Source organism: Sorex araneus, chromosome 2 (genome assembly GCF_027595985.1).
Source record: "Sorex araneus isolate mSorAra2 chromosome 2, mSorAra2.pri, whole genome shotgun sequence".
Classification (NCBI taxonomy): Eukaryota; Metazoa; Chordata; class Mammalia; order Eulipotyphla; family Soricidae; genus Sorex; species Sorex araneus.
The window spans coordinates 31,430,730-31,451,319 of NC_073303.1; the positions used below are offsets into that span (position 1 = coordinate 31,430,730).

Below are 20,590 nucleotides of genomic sequence, written 5' to 3' on the forward strand. Positions count from 1 at the left end.
ACACCCAGCGATGCTCAGGGGTCATTCCTGGCTCTGCTCAGGAATTACCCCTGGCGGTGCCCAGGGGTCATTCCTGGCTCTGCTCAGGAATGAGCCCTGGCGGTGCTCAGGGGACCATATGGGATGCTGGAAATCGAACCCAGGTCGGCCGCGTGCAAGGCAAACGCCCTATCCGCTGTGCTATCACTTCAGCCCCTAGGCTTATCTTTTTAACTGGTATTGCACCAACATCTTTAAGTATCTGATCTTCCTAGTCACGGCAATGCTATGGTTCTCCATTTAAGCCCTTGTTTATGTCTTTCAACAGCATTCACAGAACTACTCTGGCTCTGTGCTTAAGGATCACTCCTGATAGTGCTTGGGGAACCGTATGCAGTGCCTGGGGTCGGCCACATGAAAGGCAAGCACCTTAATGCCTGTACTATCTCTCTAGTCCTTTCAAGTCCCTTTAATAACTTTTTTAAAATTAATTATTTATTTAATTTTTATTGAATCGCCATGACATAGAGCATTAAAGCTGTTCATGATTGGATTTCAGTCATACAATGTTCCAACACCCATCCCTCCACCAGTGTAATTTCCCATTACCAATGTCCCCAGTCTCCTGCATTAACATATGCCTCAAAGACCTGGGCCCTACACAGATAGGATGAGAAAGCTATTCGCTATTCGGGTATCCCAAAGAGGAATTGAAAGCTATGCTTGGAGTATCATGCTTCACTCAAGTGAGAGAAGGAATCCGAAATTCCAACCTCTGTTGACGGTCAAGAATCACGGCTGCTGGGGCTGGAGAGATAGCACAGCGGGTAGGGCGTTTGCCTTGCACGCGGCCGACCCAGGTTCAAATCCCAGCATCCCATATGGTCCCCTGAGCACAGCCAGGGGTAATTCCTGAGTGAAAAGCCAGGAGTAACCCCTGTGCATAGCCAGGTGTGACCCAAAAAGCAAAAAAAAAAAAAAAAAAAAAAAAAAAAAAAAGAATCACGGCTGCTGTCTCATTTGCCAAGGCGTCAAAATTCAGATGGGCCGGACATGTAATGCGATTCAGAGATGACCTCTGGACTAGAGCTGTTACCAACTGGATTCCACGGGACGTCAAAAGACCGCTTGGCCGCCCACCAACGAGATGGTCAGACTTCCTCGTCAAAACCCTGAATGAGCAGTTTGAGGCTCTTCCTGTTCCTAGAGCGAGCAGATATCACTGGGCTACACTAGCACGTGACAGGGACGAATGGAGACATTAGTGGTGCCCGCTCGAGCAAATAAAAGATCAATGGGATGACAAGTGACAAGTGACAATGTCCCCAGTTTCCTTCTCATCAGCCCCCCACACACCCCACCCCAGTCTGCCTCTATGGCAGGCACCACTCTTTCCTCTCTTTCTCTTTCTCTCTCATTTTAGGCATTATGGTATGTAATAGAGATGCTGACAGGTTATCATGTATGATTTTTAACTTTATTGACTCACCTTATTGGATATGGGAAGAGGGAAATCCAATTACTCATCTTAGAAGGCTGCTTGAGGGGGAGTGGGTACAGTGGGTAGGACGTTTGCCTTGCACGCGGCTGACCCCAGGTTCGATTCCCAGCATCCCATATGGTCCGACGAGCATGCCAGACTAATTCTTGAGTGCAAAGCTAGGAGTAATCTCTAAGCATTACCAGATGTGACCTAAAAAGAAAAAAAAAAAAGAAGACTGTTTGATTTCTTTTTATTTATGATTTTTTTTATTGAATCACCATCAGATGGACTATTACAAAGCTGTTAATGATTAGGTTTTAGTCACACAATGTTCCAACAACCATCGCCCCTACCTCTATGGCAGGCACTTTTCTTCTCTTCCCTCTCTCAGTAACTTTTTTTGCTTGTTTTTTTATTGAATCACCATGAGATACAGTTACAACTTTTTTTTTGTTGTTACATGCCCCCCCACACACACTCCTTTTCCTTTTCCTCCTCCTTCTTCTGTCAAACTCAGAGATGCTCAGAGCTTACTCCTGGCTCTGTGCGCAGGAATCACACCTGGGAGCACTTAGGAGGTTATATGTGTTGCCAGGAATTGAGCCTAGCTTGAATACATGCAAGGCAAGCATTTTACCTGCTGTCTTACCTCTTTGGCTCTTATATTTTCTTCTTTGTCATAGGGAGCAATGTCACCACCCCAAGCCCATCATCAAAACGCCAATATCCCTCCACAGCAGTTTATTGAACCCTTTAAGCCCACTCCACCACCCTCACATCCCGATAACCTCAGTTTTGTGGTCAGAGTCTATGTGTTTGACTTACTGGACTTTGTTTTCTTGCTTTCTTTTTATGCCACGTATGAATGAGATCATCTGCTATTTGTCTCCTTTTGATTTTTTTGCTTAGCTTAACAGAAGGCAAGACTTTGTCTTTTTCTAACAGCTAAGCACTCTTCCACTGTGTTTATATGTCATATTTTCATATTTTTATTTTACTTTTTGTTTTGTTCAGGGGTCACACCCAGCCATGCTCAGGGCTCTGTACTCAGAGATCACTCTTGGCAGACTCAGGGGACTGTATGAGGTGCCAGGGATTGTACCTGGGTCATCCTTATGCCTGGCAAGAACCCTACCCCCTGTATCTCTCAGGCCCCTTTATTTTCATTTTATAGGGCCTCCCCAGTGGGAGTTCTTGCCAGAGGCCACTCATTAGGCACTTTGCCAAAGGTGCATCCAAGTAGGGGTGTGGGCAAGCATGCAGGGATGGAACACAAGCAAAGCAAGCCTCTAAATAGCCTCCGACTATTTAAACCATCTCTCTGCCTCATCACATCCTTATCCACTCATTTGCCATTGGGCACTTGGGTTGTTTTCTAGGTCTTGGCTATTAGAAAGCCCTGCGAGTGTACATCATAGAGGTGTACATATGTTTTCCAATCAGTGTATTTGTGTTCTTTGGATAGATACCTAGCAGTGAAATTGAAGGATCATATGGTAGTTCTATTTATAATTGTTTGTTTGTTTGCCCCACACTTGGTAATGCTTGGGGAGCAGGGCTACTCCCCAAGTGGAGGTGTTTCTCCCCTGCGGTGCTCCGAAGACCTTGGAGTGTCAGGATCCAGGGAATGTGCCTGCCGCTTGCAAGGTAAGTGCTTTAACTCTCTGTTGTCTCTCTGGCGTCTACTTATTAAAAAAAAAAAAAAAAATGGCCACACCCAACGGTGCTCCGTGCTCTAGTCGCTCCCTAGTGGTGAAAACTATGTGGCGAGAGAGAGCACTTTGCTTTTTATTTTTAAAATTCTTGTTTTGGGGGCAATCCTCGGCAATGTTCAGGATAACGCACGTTTAGGGATCACTCCTGGCAGTGCTGGGATGGCGCGGGGTGAGGTAGGGGGAACCATATGGTGCCATGCATGGCTGCGTGCGAGGCAAACTCCCTACCCTATCCCTCCGGCCCCGCACAAGCACTTAACTCTTTTACTCTCTCTCCGGCCCTTGCTCTTAATTATTTGAGAAATCACCATATGGTTTTCCATAGAGGTTGGAAAGCCAGAGGGGTCCTATTTTTTCCTCCTTTCTTATCCCCGAGTCCAGAGGTTTGTTTTCTTTTTTCACTTTTGGGGTCACACCCAGCTATGCTCAGGGGTTACTCCTGGCTCTGCACTCAGGAATTACTCCTGGCGGTGCTTGGGGGACCATATGGGATGCTGGGGATTGAACCAAGTCCAACGAATACAAAGCAAACGCCCTCTCCGCTGTACTATCGCTCCGGCCCGGTTGTGTTTTTTTTTCCCCAGAGGTTCCTAATCGTACCCCTGCTTCTCACTGTCGCTGGGGAGTCGACCCAAATCAAGCGATCGGGGGTGGGGTGGGGGAGAATCCGGAAGCACTTTAACTCTGCCAGTTAACTTTCCACCGCGGCGCTCCAAACGCTTTTGATTAATTTTTGGCCATTGCGGCACCCGTAGGGTCGACTGCGCGAAACTCTTCCCCCAGAAGCGCAGAAAAAGTCTCGACTCCGGTCCAGGCGGAGCCGGTACGTGATGACGTCAAGATCACGCAGCACCTTGGAGTCCGGGGAGGGCGGGGCCAGCAGGTGGCTCCGCTGCCGGAGCAGCCGCGGCCCGAGCCGGGGCCATGGCGAAGCTGCTGAGCTGCGTCCTCGGGCCCCGGCTTTACAAAATCTACCGGGAAAGAGACTCTGAAAGGCCCCAGCCCAGCATCACGGAAACCCCAACTTCGGTTCCTAGCACCCCCGCCAGCTCCTGGGTGAGTCCAGTTCTCCCCTGGCCAGGAACATGGTACGGCCCAAACCCCTTTGCGGCCTTTGCTCCCCGAGAATCGCCCATGGTTGGAAACGGGGGGGATCGGCTTGTCAAGTAGTTGCCTCAAGTCTGTGCGCGTCGTGCTTCCCGGGTTCAAGTCACTGCGGTGCGGTGGCCGCCGCCTCACCGCCGTTTGGCCGCCGCTGTCTCTCCCCGGCCACGGGGCTGGCCCCACTCGCGACCCCCCACCTGTCTGTCGTGGTTCGTGCCGTTCCCAGTTGACTCCTCGGGTCCTGGAAGAGACCCTGCGTGGAGCGGGGAGCTGATGATGTGCGATTCAGTTCTTGATTCCTTCGTACCCGAGTGTCCCTTGATCTCTCCCCCGATTCCGTTTCCACTCGCCCCAACCCCGGCCCCGAATATCAAATGGCATCTTCAGCAGATCTTGTGTCCGCGGCCCATCACCCGACTCCACAAACTCCCCTGGATACTCCGAAACCGTTGCCGTCGTGAAAGCTGGGGGTGATGCTAGGCCTTGCCCCTAAACGCTCTCTTCTTATCTGTCATAGTTTCAAATTATGTTTACAGCCCCCGACAAACTGCCCACCCCAGCCACTACTCTTCTTTATCATACCCGCTCTTTCTCATGCTGTTCTCTTAAAGTTGCCCTTGGATCCTTCCTGTCTTGTTAGCCCTCCTCCTCCTATGCCTACAAACCGGGTTGTGAAAAAGAACAAAAGTCATCCTAGGGGCTGGAGCGATAGCACAGCGGGTAGGGCGTTTGCCTCGCATGAGGTCGACCCAGGTTCAATTCCCAGCATTCCCTATGATCCCCCGAGCACTGCCATGAGTAATTCCTGAGTGCTGAGCCAAGAGTAACCCCTGTGCATTACCAAGTGTGACCCACAAAGGAAAAAAAAAAATAGTCATCCTAAGCTGCTTTCACTTTTGCTTCAAGTTCTGCTGTTCTTATAGTTCGGTTTGGAGAGGGGGATGGGAACTAGGGATGTTCCAGGAGAGCCTTGGAAATAAGAGGACATACCTCAGGACTTCTGAAAGGTAAGGGCCTGGTCCTATGGGCAAGATGCAGAACTCAGCCATCTCTTTTGGCAGGATACATACTATCAGCCCCGCGCCCTGGAGAAGCATGCCGACAGCATCCTGGCTCTGGTACGTCTGCCCTGGCTTCTAGGCCTGCATCTTTTTAGGCTTTGCTGCCTTTCTGCGTTTTCTCCAGCTTGGGAGATGGCAGAGCCCTGGGGGTGGGGGAGGCTCTGGACTCTGCAGCCACAGACGCCCCGCAGGTCCCTGGGGGGGGGTGTCACCAGCCATGGTGCTCCCTTTTGATGCATGCATGGCTTTCTCTGGGGCAGCTGAACCATGAGGAAAATGTGTTTACTTTGGGGACCGTCTGCAGGTGCTGAGTCCTGCAGTCCCCAGTGGCCTGTCCTCCCTGGCAACTAACCTCTTTGGCTGCAAAGACAGCTGTTCTCTCTGGCAGGGTTCCTGTGGTGACGTTTGCGCATCTCTTGGGGACCAGGCCAGGGTCTGTTTGAGCAGGGTAGATTAGAGAGTGGGGAGAGTGGCTTTTGCTTTATTATTTTTATTTGGGAGTGGGGGTTGGGCCACACCTAATGATGCTCGAGGGACCATTTGCAAGTGCTGGGGATTGAACCCGGGTTGGCTGCATGCAAGGCAAGAGCCTAAACCTCTCTGTCCCAAGATTTTCCTTTAAATGTGATGAAATTTTGTCCACAGATGAGCTGAGAATCTGTACCAGGTTTTTCTAGTGTCTTTTATGCTCGGACACATGGCCTTTCTCTATTAATTTTTTGTACCAGAGTTTGGATCCACATCCGTTTATATGCAGAGCATGCTTTTTGCCACAGAAGTACATCCCCAGGCCCCTGGCATGCTGCCTTGCAACAATCTGAGCACCTACTGTAGCACCGTAGAGATAGTACAGCGGGCACCACCTATGATGCCCTGAGCACTGCCAGAGTGATCCCTGAGCATAATCTGGTGTGGCCCCAAAGCCCCCTAAAACAAAAACAAACTAACAAAGTTTTGAGCACCTAATCTCTATGCATGATGTCAGACACAGACTAGGGACTTGAAATGATGTCCCTCGTTGGTCACTTTGCTAAGAGGCCGGCCTGCGAGCGGCAGGCCTGTGTGTGCCGGGTACTGATTGCTTCTTCCTGTCTCTCTGTGCAGGCTTCCGTCTTCTGGTCCATCTCTTACTACTCCTCTCCTTTTGCCTTTTTCTACTTGTACAGGAAAGGTCAGTGCGGTTTTTAACGGTGGCGGGCAGGACGGGGGCAGGTTGTTGGCAGAGGGGCTGCCCCGAGAAGAGGAGGAGCGGGCGGCCTTGAGGATGGCATGCCTTTCCTCCTCTTCCTCTGAGGGCACGCGCGTCCCCAAGGGCGGGGTGTGGGGTGGATGTTGGGACTCAGCTGGGAAGAGGAGCCCAGAGGCAATGGGGAGCACTTCTCACACAGTCTCTGTCCCCTCCCAGGTTACTTGAGTTTGTCCAAAGTGGTGCCATTTTCTCACTATGCTGGGACACTGCTGCTACTGCTGGCGGGTGTGGCCTGCCTCCGAGGTAGGTACGCGGGGAACCTGCTTGGATTCTGCAGACACAGATTTATGTTGGGCCCTGGAGGGAAATCACTGAGAATGGCCGAGGGTTAACCTTTTCCTTGAATCACAAATATTTTAGAAAGTCAATAAGAAGGGTGGTGTTGTTCTGCGTGTGCATACAGCCCGCGACACTTCCATATTCACACATACACATGTCGCAGTGATTCTCAGCTGGAAGCAGCCCCCTGGCTGGGATGGCTACCCCGGGTTCCAGTCCTGTAGGAGAACCCTGGACACACACAGCGGAGTCTCATGGGAGATTGAATGAAGGAAGCTGATCGTCAAATAACTGATGTTTCCATTTATAGAAAATTCCCAAGGACTGCATCTCTAACACTAAGGGAAAACATGGGTCCCTTTTTTATTTTTTGATTTTGGGTAATACCCAGCTGGGTTCAGGCCTTACTCCTGGCTCTGCATTCAGGGATCACTCCCAGCGGGCTCGGGGGGACCATAGGGGATGCTGGGGATAGAACCCAGCGTGGCTGCAGGCAGGCAGATGCTTTATTCACTGCATTATCACTCCAGCCCCAAACATGGACATCAAGAAAAGCAGGAGAGAATGGGCATGGGAAGAGAAGGACTCTTGGTAGAAGGGGGATTTGTGCTCTTTCTTTTTTTTTCTTTTCTTTTTTTTTTTTTGATTTAAGGCTACACCAGGAGGTGCTCATGGTTTACTCCTGGCTCTGCGCTCAGGGATCAAGCTTGGCTGACTTGGGACCATAAGGGGTGCCAGGGATCGAACCCGGGTTGGCCATTTGCAAGGCAGTCTGCTGTACTATCTCTCAGGCCCCTGTGCTCTTTCTAAACCTGGGTGACCATGTAACTGCTTGCTTTATATGTATTTTTTTTATTAAATGGAGGGGTGCAGTTAGTGATATCTGGCGGTGCCCAAGGAATCCATCCAGCTTGTTGTGTGGAGGTAGTTGCTGGCGAGCTCAGGAGATCACATAGTACTGGGTAGCAGACCTGAGCTTCCTGCATGCAGAGCACATCCAGCCCTGTGAGCCATCTCCCCACTCCCCTGCTGTGTTTTCAGAACTGAATGTATGTTTGATGGGGCTGAGAGCGGTAGTACAGTGGGTACGGTGTTTGCCTTGCATATGTCCGACGTGGGTTCGATCTTCAGCATCCGATAGGGTCCCCTGAGCCTGCCAAGAGTAATTCCTGAGTATCTATACTCAGGAGTAAGCCCTGAGCACCATTTGCAGCCCCCAAACCAAAAATATATCATGTGTCCTGTTCCCCATTCCCCACATGCAACATACAGCACACAGGATTGGGACGCTGTGAGACAAGGGCGTTGGGTCGTGGCCGTGACTGGTCCAGGTCTGAATCAGAACCTCCTGCACTCGTTGTACTTCTGTTCTTGGGCTGGGCTCTTGCCTTCCTGACTAGTGCTAAGAGGAGCTTCCACACCTCAGTTTTGTCTTCCGAGTTTTATTAATGTTTTTTATTTGAAAAAAATTAAGTTCAGAAAGTCTAGGAACAGACAGCACTAAGATGTTTATGTTTTGTGATATTTGCTTCAAATGCATCTTGTCAATAAAATTCTAAAGCATTACAGGGCAGAGAGCTAGAATAGGGGTGAAGGTTCTTGCCTTGAACACAGCCAACCCCATTTTTCTCTCTTTTTCTGGCTCTTTGGGTCACACCTGGCAGTACTCAGGGGTAACTCCTGCACTCAGGAATTACTCGTGGCAGTACTCAGGGGACTATATGGGATGCCGGGGGTCTAATCTGGGTCAGCTGCGTGCAAGGCAAATGCCCTACCCGCTGTACCATCGCTCCAGCCCCCCCCCATCCCATTTTGATCCCTGGCATCAGTGTGATCCCTGGCATCAATACAAACCCCTTGAGCACTGCCAGGCAGGCATGATCCCTGAGCATAGAGCAAGAGTCATCTCTGAGCACTGCCTGGTGTAACCAAACCCAGCCCTCATCCCCCCCAAAAATTCTCAAGCATGACAGAGTAGGTGTTCACATTGGCATCTTCCTCGATTCCTTGTCCCTCTTTCCCTACACAACCATGGTTATCTGGTGTGATGTTTTCTTTCCTGGGCTATATTCTTTCGTTGTTTGTTTTGGGGGCCACACCCAGCAGTGCTGGAGACTGTGTTCCGGCATCATTACTCCTGGCTCAGGCAGCTGTATGTGGTGCTGGGTAGGGTGCAAGGAAAGTGCCCTACTCGTTGTACTATCATACTGGCACCTGTACTTTTTTGTGTGTGGGGGGAGGAAGAGGGCCACACCTGGCAGTGCTCAGGGATCACTCCTGGTAATGCTGGAGAACCATATGGGGTTCTGGAGATGGAACTCAGGTCAGCTGTGTGTAAGGCAAATGCCCTACCTGCTGTATTATCACTTCGACGACCCCCCCCCCCGCCTCTATATTCTTATCTTTTTATACAATATATACCTCGTGGCATCAGGTCTAAGCTGTCATAAATGATAAAATTCAATCTATTTTAGAGTTTTCAAATGTAAAAACAGTATATGTTTGAGACCTATGAAATATGTAACACTAGTTTAATCATTTTGTATGCATGACATCACTCACATATCATTCTGTAGCTTGCACCATTCTCAGTATTATTTGGGGGTTCTCTCATTCTAGTTTTCTTATTGTTTGGGCCACACCTGATGATGCTCAGAGATCCTTCCTGGCTCAGTGCTTGGAGGGAGCTTCCGGTGGTGCTGGGGGAACATGCAGGGGACCAGGTCCAGGTGCCCTTTGTAAAGCCTGTGCGCCAGCCCTTTGAGCCATCTCCATGGCCCTGGTTTTCTTTTCTTCCTTTTTTATTTTTGGGGCTGCTCAGAGTTACTCCTGGCCCAGAGCTTGGTGTTCACTCAGCGGGGCTTGAGAAACCCTGTGGGGGCAGAGATCAATCTCCGAACTCCCACATGCAGCACCTGTGCCCAGCCCTCTGGGCAGTCCCTCTAGTACACCTGGTTTTGTTTTTTAATAGTACACCTCTCTGAATTTCTCCTGTGCTTATTTGTTTGTTTTGTTTTGTTTTGTTTTGTTTGCTATTTGGGTCACACCCGGCTATGCACAGGGGTTACTTCTGGCTCTACACTCAGGAATTATTCCTGGCAGTGCTCAGGGGACCCTATGGGATGCTGGGATTCGAACCCGGGTCGGCCGCGTGCAAGGCAAACGGCCAACCCGCTGTGCTATCGCTCCAGCCCCTCCTGTGCTTATTTGTTTTTCTCTAGCTCCCCCCCCCACGCCATCCCCAGCCAAAATACCAGCTCTCTGAAGGCCAGGACCTTATTGTCTCCCCCACATCCAAATAGTGCCTGACATATGGCATCTGTGGGTCAGTGGAAGCAGGAACACCAGGGTTAGAGAGACCTCAGTGGGGAAGGAGAAGCATGTGCAAGTGCTGAGGGGGCTGCTGAAGGGAGGAGAGGGGAGCTGGAAACGGGGTGTTTCGGGGGTGAGAGGGACAGAGGCCGGGAAGGAGCCATCAGAATGGGAAAGAGCCAAAGAAAGACTCGGGAAGCAGAGGAGGGGATTTAGGGACAGGAAGCTTGAGGGGCACAGGTGAAGAGAATGAGAGTGAAGGAAAGGGACTTGGCTTCAGTGAGGACAGCAAGAGGCAAAGCTGTGCAGCAGGCTAGTGGGGCATAAGAGCACGGAAGATGACAGAAGGTAGCAGGAGAAGCCAGATGTTAGCAGGAGCGAATAGCCAGGGGAGAGGATGGGGGTGTGGGACAGTGTTTAAAACTAGGAAGAATGGGGGCTGGAGCGATAGCACAGCGGGTAGGGCGTTTGCCTTGCACGCGGCCGACCCGGGTTCGATTCCCAGCATCCCATAGGGTCCCCTAAGCACCGCCAGGGGTAATTCCTGAGTGCAGAGCCAGGAGTAACCCCTGAGCATCGCCGGGTGTGACCCAAAAAGCAAAAAAAAAAAAACTAGGAAGAATGAATGTTCTGGAGAGGAGAAGGTTGATAGTCTACAAAGCAGCAAACTGAAGGTGCTTAGGAGGAGCTGCAAGCAGCCACGCGTTCTGTGGGGGTGGTGGGCTGCTTAGCCTGGGGCTCCCCAACTTCCCCTCTCCCATTGCCAGTTCTCTCCCTGTCAGCCACTCATCTTGTTTTTTGGCTTTTCCAAACACTTTCCCGTCATCTACAGGTATCGGCCGCTGGACCAACCCCCAGTACCGGCAGTTTATCACCATCTTAGAGGCCACACACAGGAATCACTCAGCAGAAAACAAGGTGAGAGAGGGCAGGAAAGGAGCCAGACGGGCTCCTGGCAGCTGCGAGCTCTGCTGTCACCCCAGAGCTCCTGGCCTGGGCTCTGCCAGGGGGAGAAGATGGTGTGTTTTGCCTCCCGCCATGCTGGGTGTTTGCTCTGCTCGTAAACTGCCGGCCTGAGGGCTCTTTCCTCTACCACTTCGAATGGAATATTCCACTGGCACGGTCCTCCGCCCTTCCCCCTCCCCCTGCAGAGGTCGTCTGGATGTGGAGACCTTCCGTGGCGTTTCCTAGAATGGGCCTGACCCCGTATCACAGAGGCTCAGTTCTGTGATTGCTTCTTTCTGCCACGTGCATTAAATGCCAGACTCGTTTTTCGTCCAGGGAGGGGGCAAGATGGACAGGTTATGTCCACTCCTGTGCCTGGGGGCACAGCGAGGTTCCGGGTGGGGGGAAAGCCGGGGCAGAGAGTCCTTGGAACCGTGCCAGCCCCACTGCTGCTGGCGTGTGATTATCTCTGAGAAGGAGCTGGGGGTGGGGGTGCCTATGAAGCCCTTTCCTTTTGCAGTGGGGTTTCTGGGATCAGACGGCCCTGAGCTCCTCCGTCGCATTTCTGGCTACTGCACACGCGCATTTAATGGGGTTCGGTGATGCTGCTCCGGTGCGCGGCTGTCTGGGGCGTCTTGCAGCCAGCCTTTCTAATCTGCCCGCCGGCAGAGAGCAGTTATTGCCCCCGTGTATACATCTGAGGAAACAGGCAGAAAGAGGTTAAATGGCCACAGCAGAGTCACCGAGCAAGTGGCTGGTCTGGGGTCACTTCCAAGCGTGACTGGAATGTGTTTTTGTTCAGGTTGCTTTGTTTTGCCATTTATAGTTCTGTCCAGTTTCTCTCTGTCTCTCTCTCTCACTCTCTCAAGGCTCTTTATCCCTCTCTCTTCCTTTCTCTCACAGTCTCTCACAGTCTCTCTCTCTCTCTCTCTCTATCTATCTATCTTTGTCTCTGTCTGTCTCATTATTTTTGAAAGTCTTGAAAAATTTTCTGATGGAGAAATTAACAACAATTCTCAAAACAGAATGCCCGGCGCTGGGGCGGGGAGGAATGCGGCAGAGTAGAAGGCTCAGCCCCGCTGCCCCCACAGAGCCTGTGGCCGACACAGTGGGGTGCCCGTGGCGCAGATGGTCTGTGTGACCGCAGAGCTGAGGGGAGGGAGGCAGCCGTGACAAAGAAAAAGTCAGAGGGGGCCTTGTCGGGGTGACCCCGGTGCACCAGCGCTGCGGTGGGCGCACAGCACCCCTCTCCCACAATCTTCAGGTCCTCGGGGTGGTCTCAGCCTCTGGGCGCCCCGCCAGTAAAGGATGCAGGGAGGGCGCTCACGTGCCAGCAGCCCCCTGTTCCGGAGACTCTCGGACAGGCTGGGTTTTAGGGAGGGGATTTAATCATTTTGTATACACGGCCTCCTTTCGGGCTGGGTTTCTGGCCTGGGCCAGACTTGGCCCCCGAGAACCTCATGGTGTTGCCATCTGCTTGTCTCCCCGATGCTACCCAGTTCCCTAGATTACGGTGGGGGGAGGGGCTTTCCCCCTCCCCATCTCACCTCCTCCCTGCTCTCTCTCTCCCGGGGGCCACAGAAGCAGCTGGCCAACTACAACTTCGACTTCCGGAGCTGGCCCGTGGACTTCCACTGGGAGGAGCCCAGCAGCCGGTGAGCCCCCGCCCCCGCCCGCGCCCCCCTGCTCAGGTCCCCGCCCAGCGCCAGCCCCCCAGCGCCCTTCCTTGACCCCCCCTCCCCGCCGCCCTCCCGGCCTCCCAGGTCCAACCCCTCACCCCCTGCCCGTGTCTTCTCGCTCCTCAGAAGAGAGTCCCGAGGGGGCCCTTCCCGTCGAGGGGTGGCCCTGCTCCGGCCCGAGCCCCTGCACCGCGGGAAGGCCGACACGCTCCTCAACCGGGTCAAGAAGCTGCCCTGCCAGGTCACCAGGTGCGCGGGGACGCCGGGCGGGACACAGCGCCGGGGCCGTGGGACTGGAGACTCCGCGGTAAAATCACGCTCGTTTGGGCTGATTTGTGGTGATTGTTTTAGTCTTTTGGGGCCACACCTGGCAATACTCCTGGCTCTGCACTCAGGAATCACTCCTGGCAGTGCCAGGGGGACCACAAGAGGTGGCGGGAATCAAACCCCAGTTGGCCGTGTGAAAGGCAAGCACCTTACTCCCTGTAAGTGAGGGGCCTCATTTTAAAAGAGAAAAAAATTTTTTAAATTTTGGGTCACGTTCAGCAGTACTCAGGGCCTACTCCTGGCTCTGTGCTCAGGGATCACTCCTATGCAAGGCAAATGCCTTACCTGTTGCACTGTCTCTCCAGCCCAGTTTTTCATCTGCCTTTCTGTGGTGCAAGGCTCAGAGAGGCCTGAGGGCTCGGTGCACATGAAGAGTGTGGCTGTTAGCACAGTTCCATGTCACACAAAAGCTCTTTCAGTGCGGGTGAGAGGGGAGGAGAGAGGCCCAGCCACCGCCCTGTGGCTGCATCTGGGTAAACAGTGTCTGTGTCCTAAACCAGCCTCTGTGTCTGGGGTGATCAACTCCTGGGGTTGGTAAGGCAGAGGGAGGTGACATTCTAAAGGGCTTTCACCTTGCCCCTTGAGGACCAACTCCATGTGGGGTGCCAGGGATTGAACCCAGATCAGACATGTGCCAGACAAGCTCCTTATCTGCTCTGCTCTCCGGCCCCCTTCTTTGGGATTTGCTAGAAATGCTTGTCTTTTTCAGGACTTGCACCAACCACTGCTTCTTACCTTGTCTAGATTAATGTATTTATTCAGACAATTTTTATTTTTGTATTTTTTATTTTTTGAACCACACCTACCAACACTCGGGCTATTCTTGGCTCTGGGCTTGGGAATTCCTGGAGGTGCTGAGGGATCAAACCCAGGTCTCCTAATCGGCCCACCAAGCCGTCTCCCTGACCCCTCAGTCAGTGTTTATTAAGCCCCTACTCTGGCGCTCTGCTCCAGTCACCTGCTGTGTGGCACTAAGCAGTAGATCAGTCACAGTGGACCCACGGCCATATCTGCCCCGGTAGAATATGCGATCTAGTCTGGCATCTAGCAGACTGGATCCTGACCTTCTAATAAATCTGGGAAGTCATGTATTCATTTGGGGACCTTTGCTGGATATGCCAAAAACAGTAACAACAAGTCTCACAATGAGAGACGTTACTGGTGCCCGCTGGAACAAATCAATGAGCAATGGGATGTCAGTGACAGTGACATTAAGATATTTTTGTTTTGTTTTTGAGCCTCACCTGACTGTGCTCAGAGCTTCTGATTATGTTGGGGATCTTGTCTGACCATGCTCAGGGGGTCATTTGGGGTGTCAGGGATTGAACCCTGGTTGGCCGAGTGCAAAGCAAACTGCCTACCATTCTGGCCCCGAGGAGGATCACATTTGATGCTAGCTTTGCCTTGACTTGCACAGAGAGTATTTTTCCACCAAACTTAATGTATGTCCTGGGCTGTAGCAGCAAATGTCTATCTTGCAAAGGTGACCAGAAAAACAGTCTGATGAATAACAGCCCGATACATACGTGATTTCATTAAGTTGTGAAAGATGAAAATGAAGTTGCGACAGTCGAGGTGAAGCAGACCGCAGAGTCTGTGGGCAGCGGGGCCTGGTTCCCCCGGGGCTGGAGACCGGTTGACCCTGTGTTCCCCACAGCTACCTGGTGGCACACACCCTGGGGCGCCGGATGCTGTACCCTGGCTCTGTGTACCTGCTCCAGAAGGCCCTCATGCCCGTGCTGTTGCAAGGCCAGGCGCGGCTGGTGGAAGAGGTGAGGGTCCCGGTCCCCGCGCCCCTCGGCCCATATTCCCGGGGATGTGGCCTCCTGCTCCTGACGACTGGCCTTTTGTGTCTCCCCCCCCAGAGCAACGGGCGTCGGGCCAAACTGCTGGCCTGTGATTGCAACGAGATTGACACCATGTTTGTGGACCGGCGGGGGACAGCCGAGCCCCAGGGACAGAAGCTGGTGAGAGGGAGTGGGGACCCTAAAGGCAGAGTGTGGGGAGGGCAGTGGGGGTCCTGGGGGTCCCAGGCTAAAGAAAGCGCACCTGGGGGTAACCCCAGCTCCCAGCTCCATTCTAGAGACCACTGGTGCAGGGGTGTGTGAGGAGAGAAGAGGAACTAAGAGCTGACATTCAAGGACTAAAAACAAATCATTCTAATAACCACCTCGACAGCATTTACCACAAAGGGTATACTTAGTCCCTCTCCCCCTGCTGTGAGAGAGGTACTACACACATTAGCCCATTTGCCAGATGATGAAACTGAGGCCAGAGTCACTTTCCAGCTCACACAGTAGGTTGGGACCGCGTGCAGTAAGGCAGCCTGGCTCCCAGCTCCTCACAGGGGCCCCGGGGAGAGCTTGAATCCCGCAGTCGGGGGCTCAGGGACCTGCCCTGCCAGCTTTCGAGGGAGTATCCACAGGTCCCGCCAATCCTGGCTCCTGCTTGGGGCATCATTTGATAGTGCTCACACACACCCAGCCCAGGCCTGCAGGGGCGACCCAGGGGGCCATCGGCTTCCCACACCAAAGGGCTCAGGATTCAGACAAGTGCTTCGTACGGGTGAGGCTTTGGGGTTCCATCCCCCCAGTGCCAGAAACAAAAACTAGGTCCAGGGGCTGGAGCAATAGCACAGTGGGTAGGGAGTTTGCCTTGTACGTGGCCAACCCGGGTTCGATTCCCAGCATCCCATATGGTCCCCTGAGCAACGCCAGGGGTAATTCCTGAGTGCAGAGCCAGGAGTAACCCCTGTGCATCGCCGGGTGTGACCCAAAAAGAAAAAAAAATTAAAAATTAAAAAAAATAGGTCCAAATGAGAGGAAGGAAAAAATATAAAATATAATATATAATATTCCTGAGTGATCCCCCGGGGAGCATGGAGGGTGCCTGGGCCACGCTGACCTCCGCTCTGCCTCCTGGCCCGCTGCACCCAGCACTTGCTTCTCCACTTACCGACCTGTTCAAATGAGAAGTTTCCGCTCCTCCGGCAAAGCCCCCTGCCATGAGGGGCGCAGCCCCAGTGTGGCTCCTGCCCACCCTCCTCCCCGCCTCCTCCTGCAGGTGATCTGCTGTGAGGGCAACGCCGGCTTCTATGAGGTGGGCTGCATCTCCACGCCTCTGGAAGGTAAGGCCCGGGAGCCCATCTGCTTGCCCTGCCCTGGCACTGGGGGGTCCCACCTTCCCGTACTCTGCTGTGGGCGCCCCGGGCCTGGCGCTTGCTCTGGTGAGCTGGGAGGACTGCCCGGTGGCTCTGTTGCTGGCACCCGTCCTCTTGGTCCTTGTCCCCCAAGCTCCCCCCCTTTCCTCTTCCCCCTTCCCTTCACTCACGTGTCCTCCAGCCCACTTGACAGATGATGAACTTGAAGCCCCGAGTGATTTTTCAGAACCTCAGCCCCTTCAGAATCTTCTCCCCATTCCAGGAAGCCCTGGAGTCATTGCCTCTGGGCTGGGGCGGGGGTTGGGGGAACGGGGTGGGGGCTCCAGACCTCCAGCGTCCTGCTGTCCCTCTCCTAATGTCTCCTCCCCTGTGACACAGGTGGCTACTCCGTTCTGGGATGGAACCATCCAGGCTTTGCCGGAAGCACGGTGAGCCCCTCTCTGGACCCCTTTTTCCTGGCTCACGGGCTGTGTCCTGCAGGTCAGCCATGGGGTGGGGGCCCCTCCTCACCTGTGTTCTGGGGAGCTCGACTTCTCGGCTCACCATGGGGTGTCGGCAGGAGGGGAGGCGGGTCCTATCGTAAGCAGCTGGTTTTTGCACCAAACAGCTCCCGTCTTCTGTCCCTGTCCGTCTGTCACAGCACAGTTGCAGGAAGGGCTCGCGCTGGTTGCGGTGGCAGGCCTTGTTTGCCAACGCGCCCGTGCTTCGTCCCCCAGGGTGTGCCGTTCCCGCAGAATGAGGCCAATGCCATGGACGTGGTGGTGCAGTACGCCATCCACCGCCTGGGCTTCCAGCCCCAGGACATCATCATCTACGCCTGGTCCATCGGCGGCTTCACTGGTACCCGCCTCCCGCCGCCCCGCTTCAAGCAGCGTTGGGGGAAGCTCTGGCGGCCCGGGGCTGGGGTGGAGGCTTACGGGAGAGGAGGGACGTGGACTCTGGGTGGGTCTGGAGGAAGGTGCCCTCGTGTATACATGTCACAGCTCCCTCCAGCCTGAGGCCTGGCTCTTAAAAAGGATTCTGGGGAGAGAAGTGGGTATTTCCGTTCACTTCATCTGCACGCACTTGGGCGTCCTCTCTCCCCAGAGTGCCTGGCTGGATGAGGCAGGGGGCCAGGGAGCCGCACAGGGCCCAGCCTCGCCAGGGATATGCACTCAGCCCTTAGCACTGCTGGATGGAGGGTAGGGTGGTGTCTGGGACCCCTCGATCCTCACCTGTCTTCCCTGTCTGGAATCAGCCACATGGGCAGCCATGTCCTACCCGGACATCAGTGCCGTGATCCTGGATGCCTCCTTTGATGACCTGGTGCCCTTGGCCTTGAAGGTCATGCCCGACAGCTGGAGTGAGTACCGCCCCCAGGCCGACCCAGGCAGGCAAGGGGGAGCCCAGAGCTGAGGGCTCCCATGGCCAGAGAGGGCTCCTTTTCCACGTGGGGAGTAGGATGGCCACTCTGCGTGGGCCCTCAGTCTTCCCTTCCCAGGCACAGTGCGGGGGTCTTGGGTTGGACAAGGGATTTACTTGCACTTCCGTCGCGCTCTAGGAGGCCTCGTGACCAGGACCGTGAGGCAGCACCTCAACCTGAACAACGCCGAGCAGCTGTGCAGGTGAGGTGGGCGCCGTCTCGCACAGCACTCTCCCTGCAGGCTCTGCTGCAGGGGGAGGCCGCGGGGGGAGCCTGCCTCTGCCAAGGGCTGTCTGGATATTTGTAACATCATTTGTGGCCACACAGGCCAGGCAGAGGGGCTGGGAAAAACCAACAGGAAACGTACGTGTCCCTGCCATCATGGATCAAAGCCAGATGCAGGATTTCCCAGGCTGCTTGTTACCCTTGCCCCACGCCCCCAGTCTCACTCTGCTGGGCGTCCACAGGCCAACATTAGTACTCGTTGGTAAATGACGGGCCACATCCGTGTCACATCCGCTGAGTGACCCTCCTACCTCCCACCCCATCTGGTCCGTCCCATCCCCAGGTTCTCTGGGTGCCCAGACCTCCTGATGGTCTCCTGACAAAGGGTTCCTGCTTGATGGCAGGAGCTTCCGGAAAGATCAGGCTTGGAGCAGAGGCGGGCACAGGGCCTGCTCTGGCTCTGGGGGCTTCGCTCTCAGCACTGGTTAGGGGGCGATGTCGAGGAGCAGCCTGGACCTTCTGCATGCAAAGCGCACATACTCCAGTTTGTTGAAGTATTTCTCTGCCTGCAAGCGCCATTCTTGTTTTGGCCACATCCTGCGGTGCTCGGGGAGCACTCCTGGCAGTGCTCGGGGGACCATCTGAGGTACTGAGGATCGAACCTGGGTTGGCCACATGGAAGCCAAGCACCCTGCCTATTGTACTGTCTCTCCAGTCCCCTCAAGGGCCATTCTTAAGTGCTCTCTCAGCCCTCAGGGGAGGCAGGGCTGTGGGACCCTGCTTCCACAGGGTAAGGTGTCAGGGCCATGTGGCCAGTTGTCCTCTTTCCACTGAGCTCTCCCTCCTGATCGCACTGTCCTCTGAAGGTTCCAGGGCCCTGTGCTGCTGATCCGAAGAACCAAGGATGAGATCATCACCACCACGTGAGTGCCTGGCACCTCTGCCCCCCAAGATCCTCCCTTCCCAACTCCAGCCCTGCACTGCCCGTTCTTCTCATCCCCAGGGTCCCCGAGGACATCATGTCCAACCGAGGCAATGACCTCCTGCTGAAGCTTCTGCAGCATCGGTGAGACTTGGGTGTGCATATATGTGTGCATGCACATGTGTGGTGTGTGTGTGCGTGCGTGTGTGTGTATGTGTGTGCATGTCTGTGTGTCTGTACGTGCACACACAGGTGCATGTTTGCAGATACACAGGTACAGGGGAGGGGTGGAGAGAATTGGGGCCTGACGTGCCCTGCCCCCTCTCTAGGTATCCCCGGGTGATGGCCGAGGAAGGTCTGCAGGTGGTGAAGCAGTGGCTGGAGGCCTCCTCACAGCTGGAGGAAGGTGAGCGGGGCGTGAGGAAGCGTTGGGGTGGGGGGGGTGGGCGGCCAGGCTGCTGACCGCGCTGCTCTCTCCCGGCAGCCTCCATCTACAGCCGCTGGGAGGTGGAGGAGGACTGGTGCGTGTCGGTCCTCCGCTCCTACCAGGCAGAGCACGGGCCTGACTTCCCCTGGAGCGTGGGTAAGGAGGGTCTGGGCAGGGGTGTGGGGCTGCGGGGAGCCCAGAAAGGGGACGACTGTGCAGGTGTCCGGCTGGTTCCTGAGCCCCTCCTCTCTGCAGGGGAGGACATGAGTGCAGATGGAAGGCGGCAGCTGGCTCTGTTTCTGGTAAGCTTAGGGATAGAAGAAAGCAGAAAGGGGGTACCCGAATCCTGAGCTCCTTGGAAACTGTACCTTTAAGCATGGGAAGGGGAAGGAACAGCTTTTATAGAGTTGGTGGGGAAGGCGGCTCTGAAGGGTGGAAAAGTGTGTCGTGCCCCGGTGGTGCTCCATACCCCACTCACCCTGCCCTCTTTCCACAGGCTCAAAAACATATGCACAACTTTGAGGCCACACACTGCACCCCACTCCCAGCCCAGAACTTCCAGCTGCCCTGGCATCTCTAGAGCTCACACCCGGGTACATTCTAGAAGAATCGGGCGGGAGGAGACATGAGAACGGACCCTCTTATTCGTGATTCTGTGTTCATGTTGCTGTTTATAGTTTGTGGAAAGTGGGGGACCATCCCCTTTCTTACCGTTTTTCTTGCACGTTTCATCCATCCAGCAGTACGAACCTTCTCTGACATATACCCTGCATTAAGTGAATGGATTATTCCTAATAATTAATAAAAAGGTATTTTTTCTACTGGCTGGCTATTTGTGTGACCCTGTTCACGTGTACCAGGACCGAGGTAGCGGGGGAGAGCGACAGTCGCAACTCTAGTCTGCCCTTCCCCATCTCCTCATCTCTACTGCTGCCTGAGGCCTTTGGTCCCCGACCCGGCTGAGCTCCAGTCCCCAGCCTTACCCCAGTGTGTCCACCACTGTGCAGTCCCCCATCTTGATCATAACTCACCAGCCGTGGTTCTGAAGTGCTTTCTAGCACCTGATATTTGGGATTGTTTGTTTTATTTATTTATTTTTTTTAGTGAAGAAAAAGTTTTTTTCAAGAGAGTTTTACTTAGATGTGAGGGAAGGAACCAGAGCAACAGTACAGCAGGTAGGCATTTGCCTTGCACATGGCTGAACCAGGTTTGATCCCCTGCATCCCATATGGTCTCCCCAGCACCACCAGGAGCAATTCTGGCTGTGCTCCATACAGAGCCAGTGTGGCCCCAAAACAACAGCAATTAAAAAAAAAAAAGA

At 54.0% G+C, this 20,590-nt stretch overlaps 1 protein-coding gene across 1 annotated transcript; it reads left to right on the top strand.

The window, feature by feature from the left end:
- The first annotated feature begins 4,020 nt into the window (after positions 1-4,020).
- Positions 4,021-20,090, top strand: ABHD16A (abhydrolase domain containing 16A, phospholipase). Its single transcript, XM_004621280.3, has 20 exons — positions 4,021-4,233; positions 5,343-5,399; positions 6,447-6,513; positions 6,748-6,834; positions 11,015-11,100; positions 12,709-12,782; positions 12,933-13,055; positions 14,791-14,905; positions 14,999-15,100; positions 16,197-16,260; positions 16,672-16,721; positions 17,010-17,133; positions 17,531-17,635; positions 17,834-17,897; positions 18,787-18,843; positions 18,924-18,986; positions 19,172-19,248; positions 19,327-19,425; positions 19,525-19,571; positions 19,766-20,090. Exons 1-20 carry the CDS (start codon positions 4,102-4,104, stop codon positions 19,847-19,849), a joined length of 1,677 nt encoding a protein of 558 aa, XP_004621337.1. The 5' UTR covers positions 4,021-4,101; the 3' UTR covers positions 19,850-20,090.
- The last annotated feature ends 500 nt before the right edge of the window (positions 20,091-20,590 follow it).

Bases quoted from the DNA above. Each gene is read 5' to 3' on its own strand.
- ABHD16A (XM_004621280.3), top strand. From the start codon at position 4,102: ATGGCGAAGCTGCTGAGCTGCGTCCTCGGGCCCCGGCTTTACAAAATC. The intron at 6,835-11,014 runs GTAGGTACGCGG...CGTCATCTACAG, and splicing joins GGGTGTGGCCTGCCTCCGAG to GTATCGGCCGCTGGACCAAC. The intron at 19,572-19,765 runs GTAAGCTTAGGG...CTCTTTCCACAG, and splicing joins GGCAGCTGGCTCTGTTTCTG to GCTCAAAAACATATGCACAA.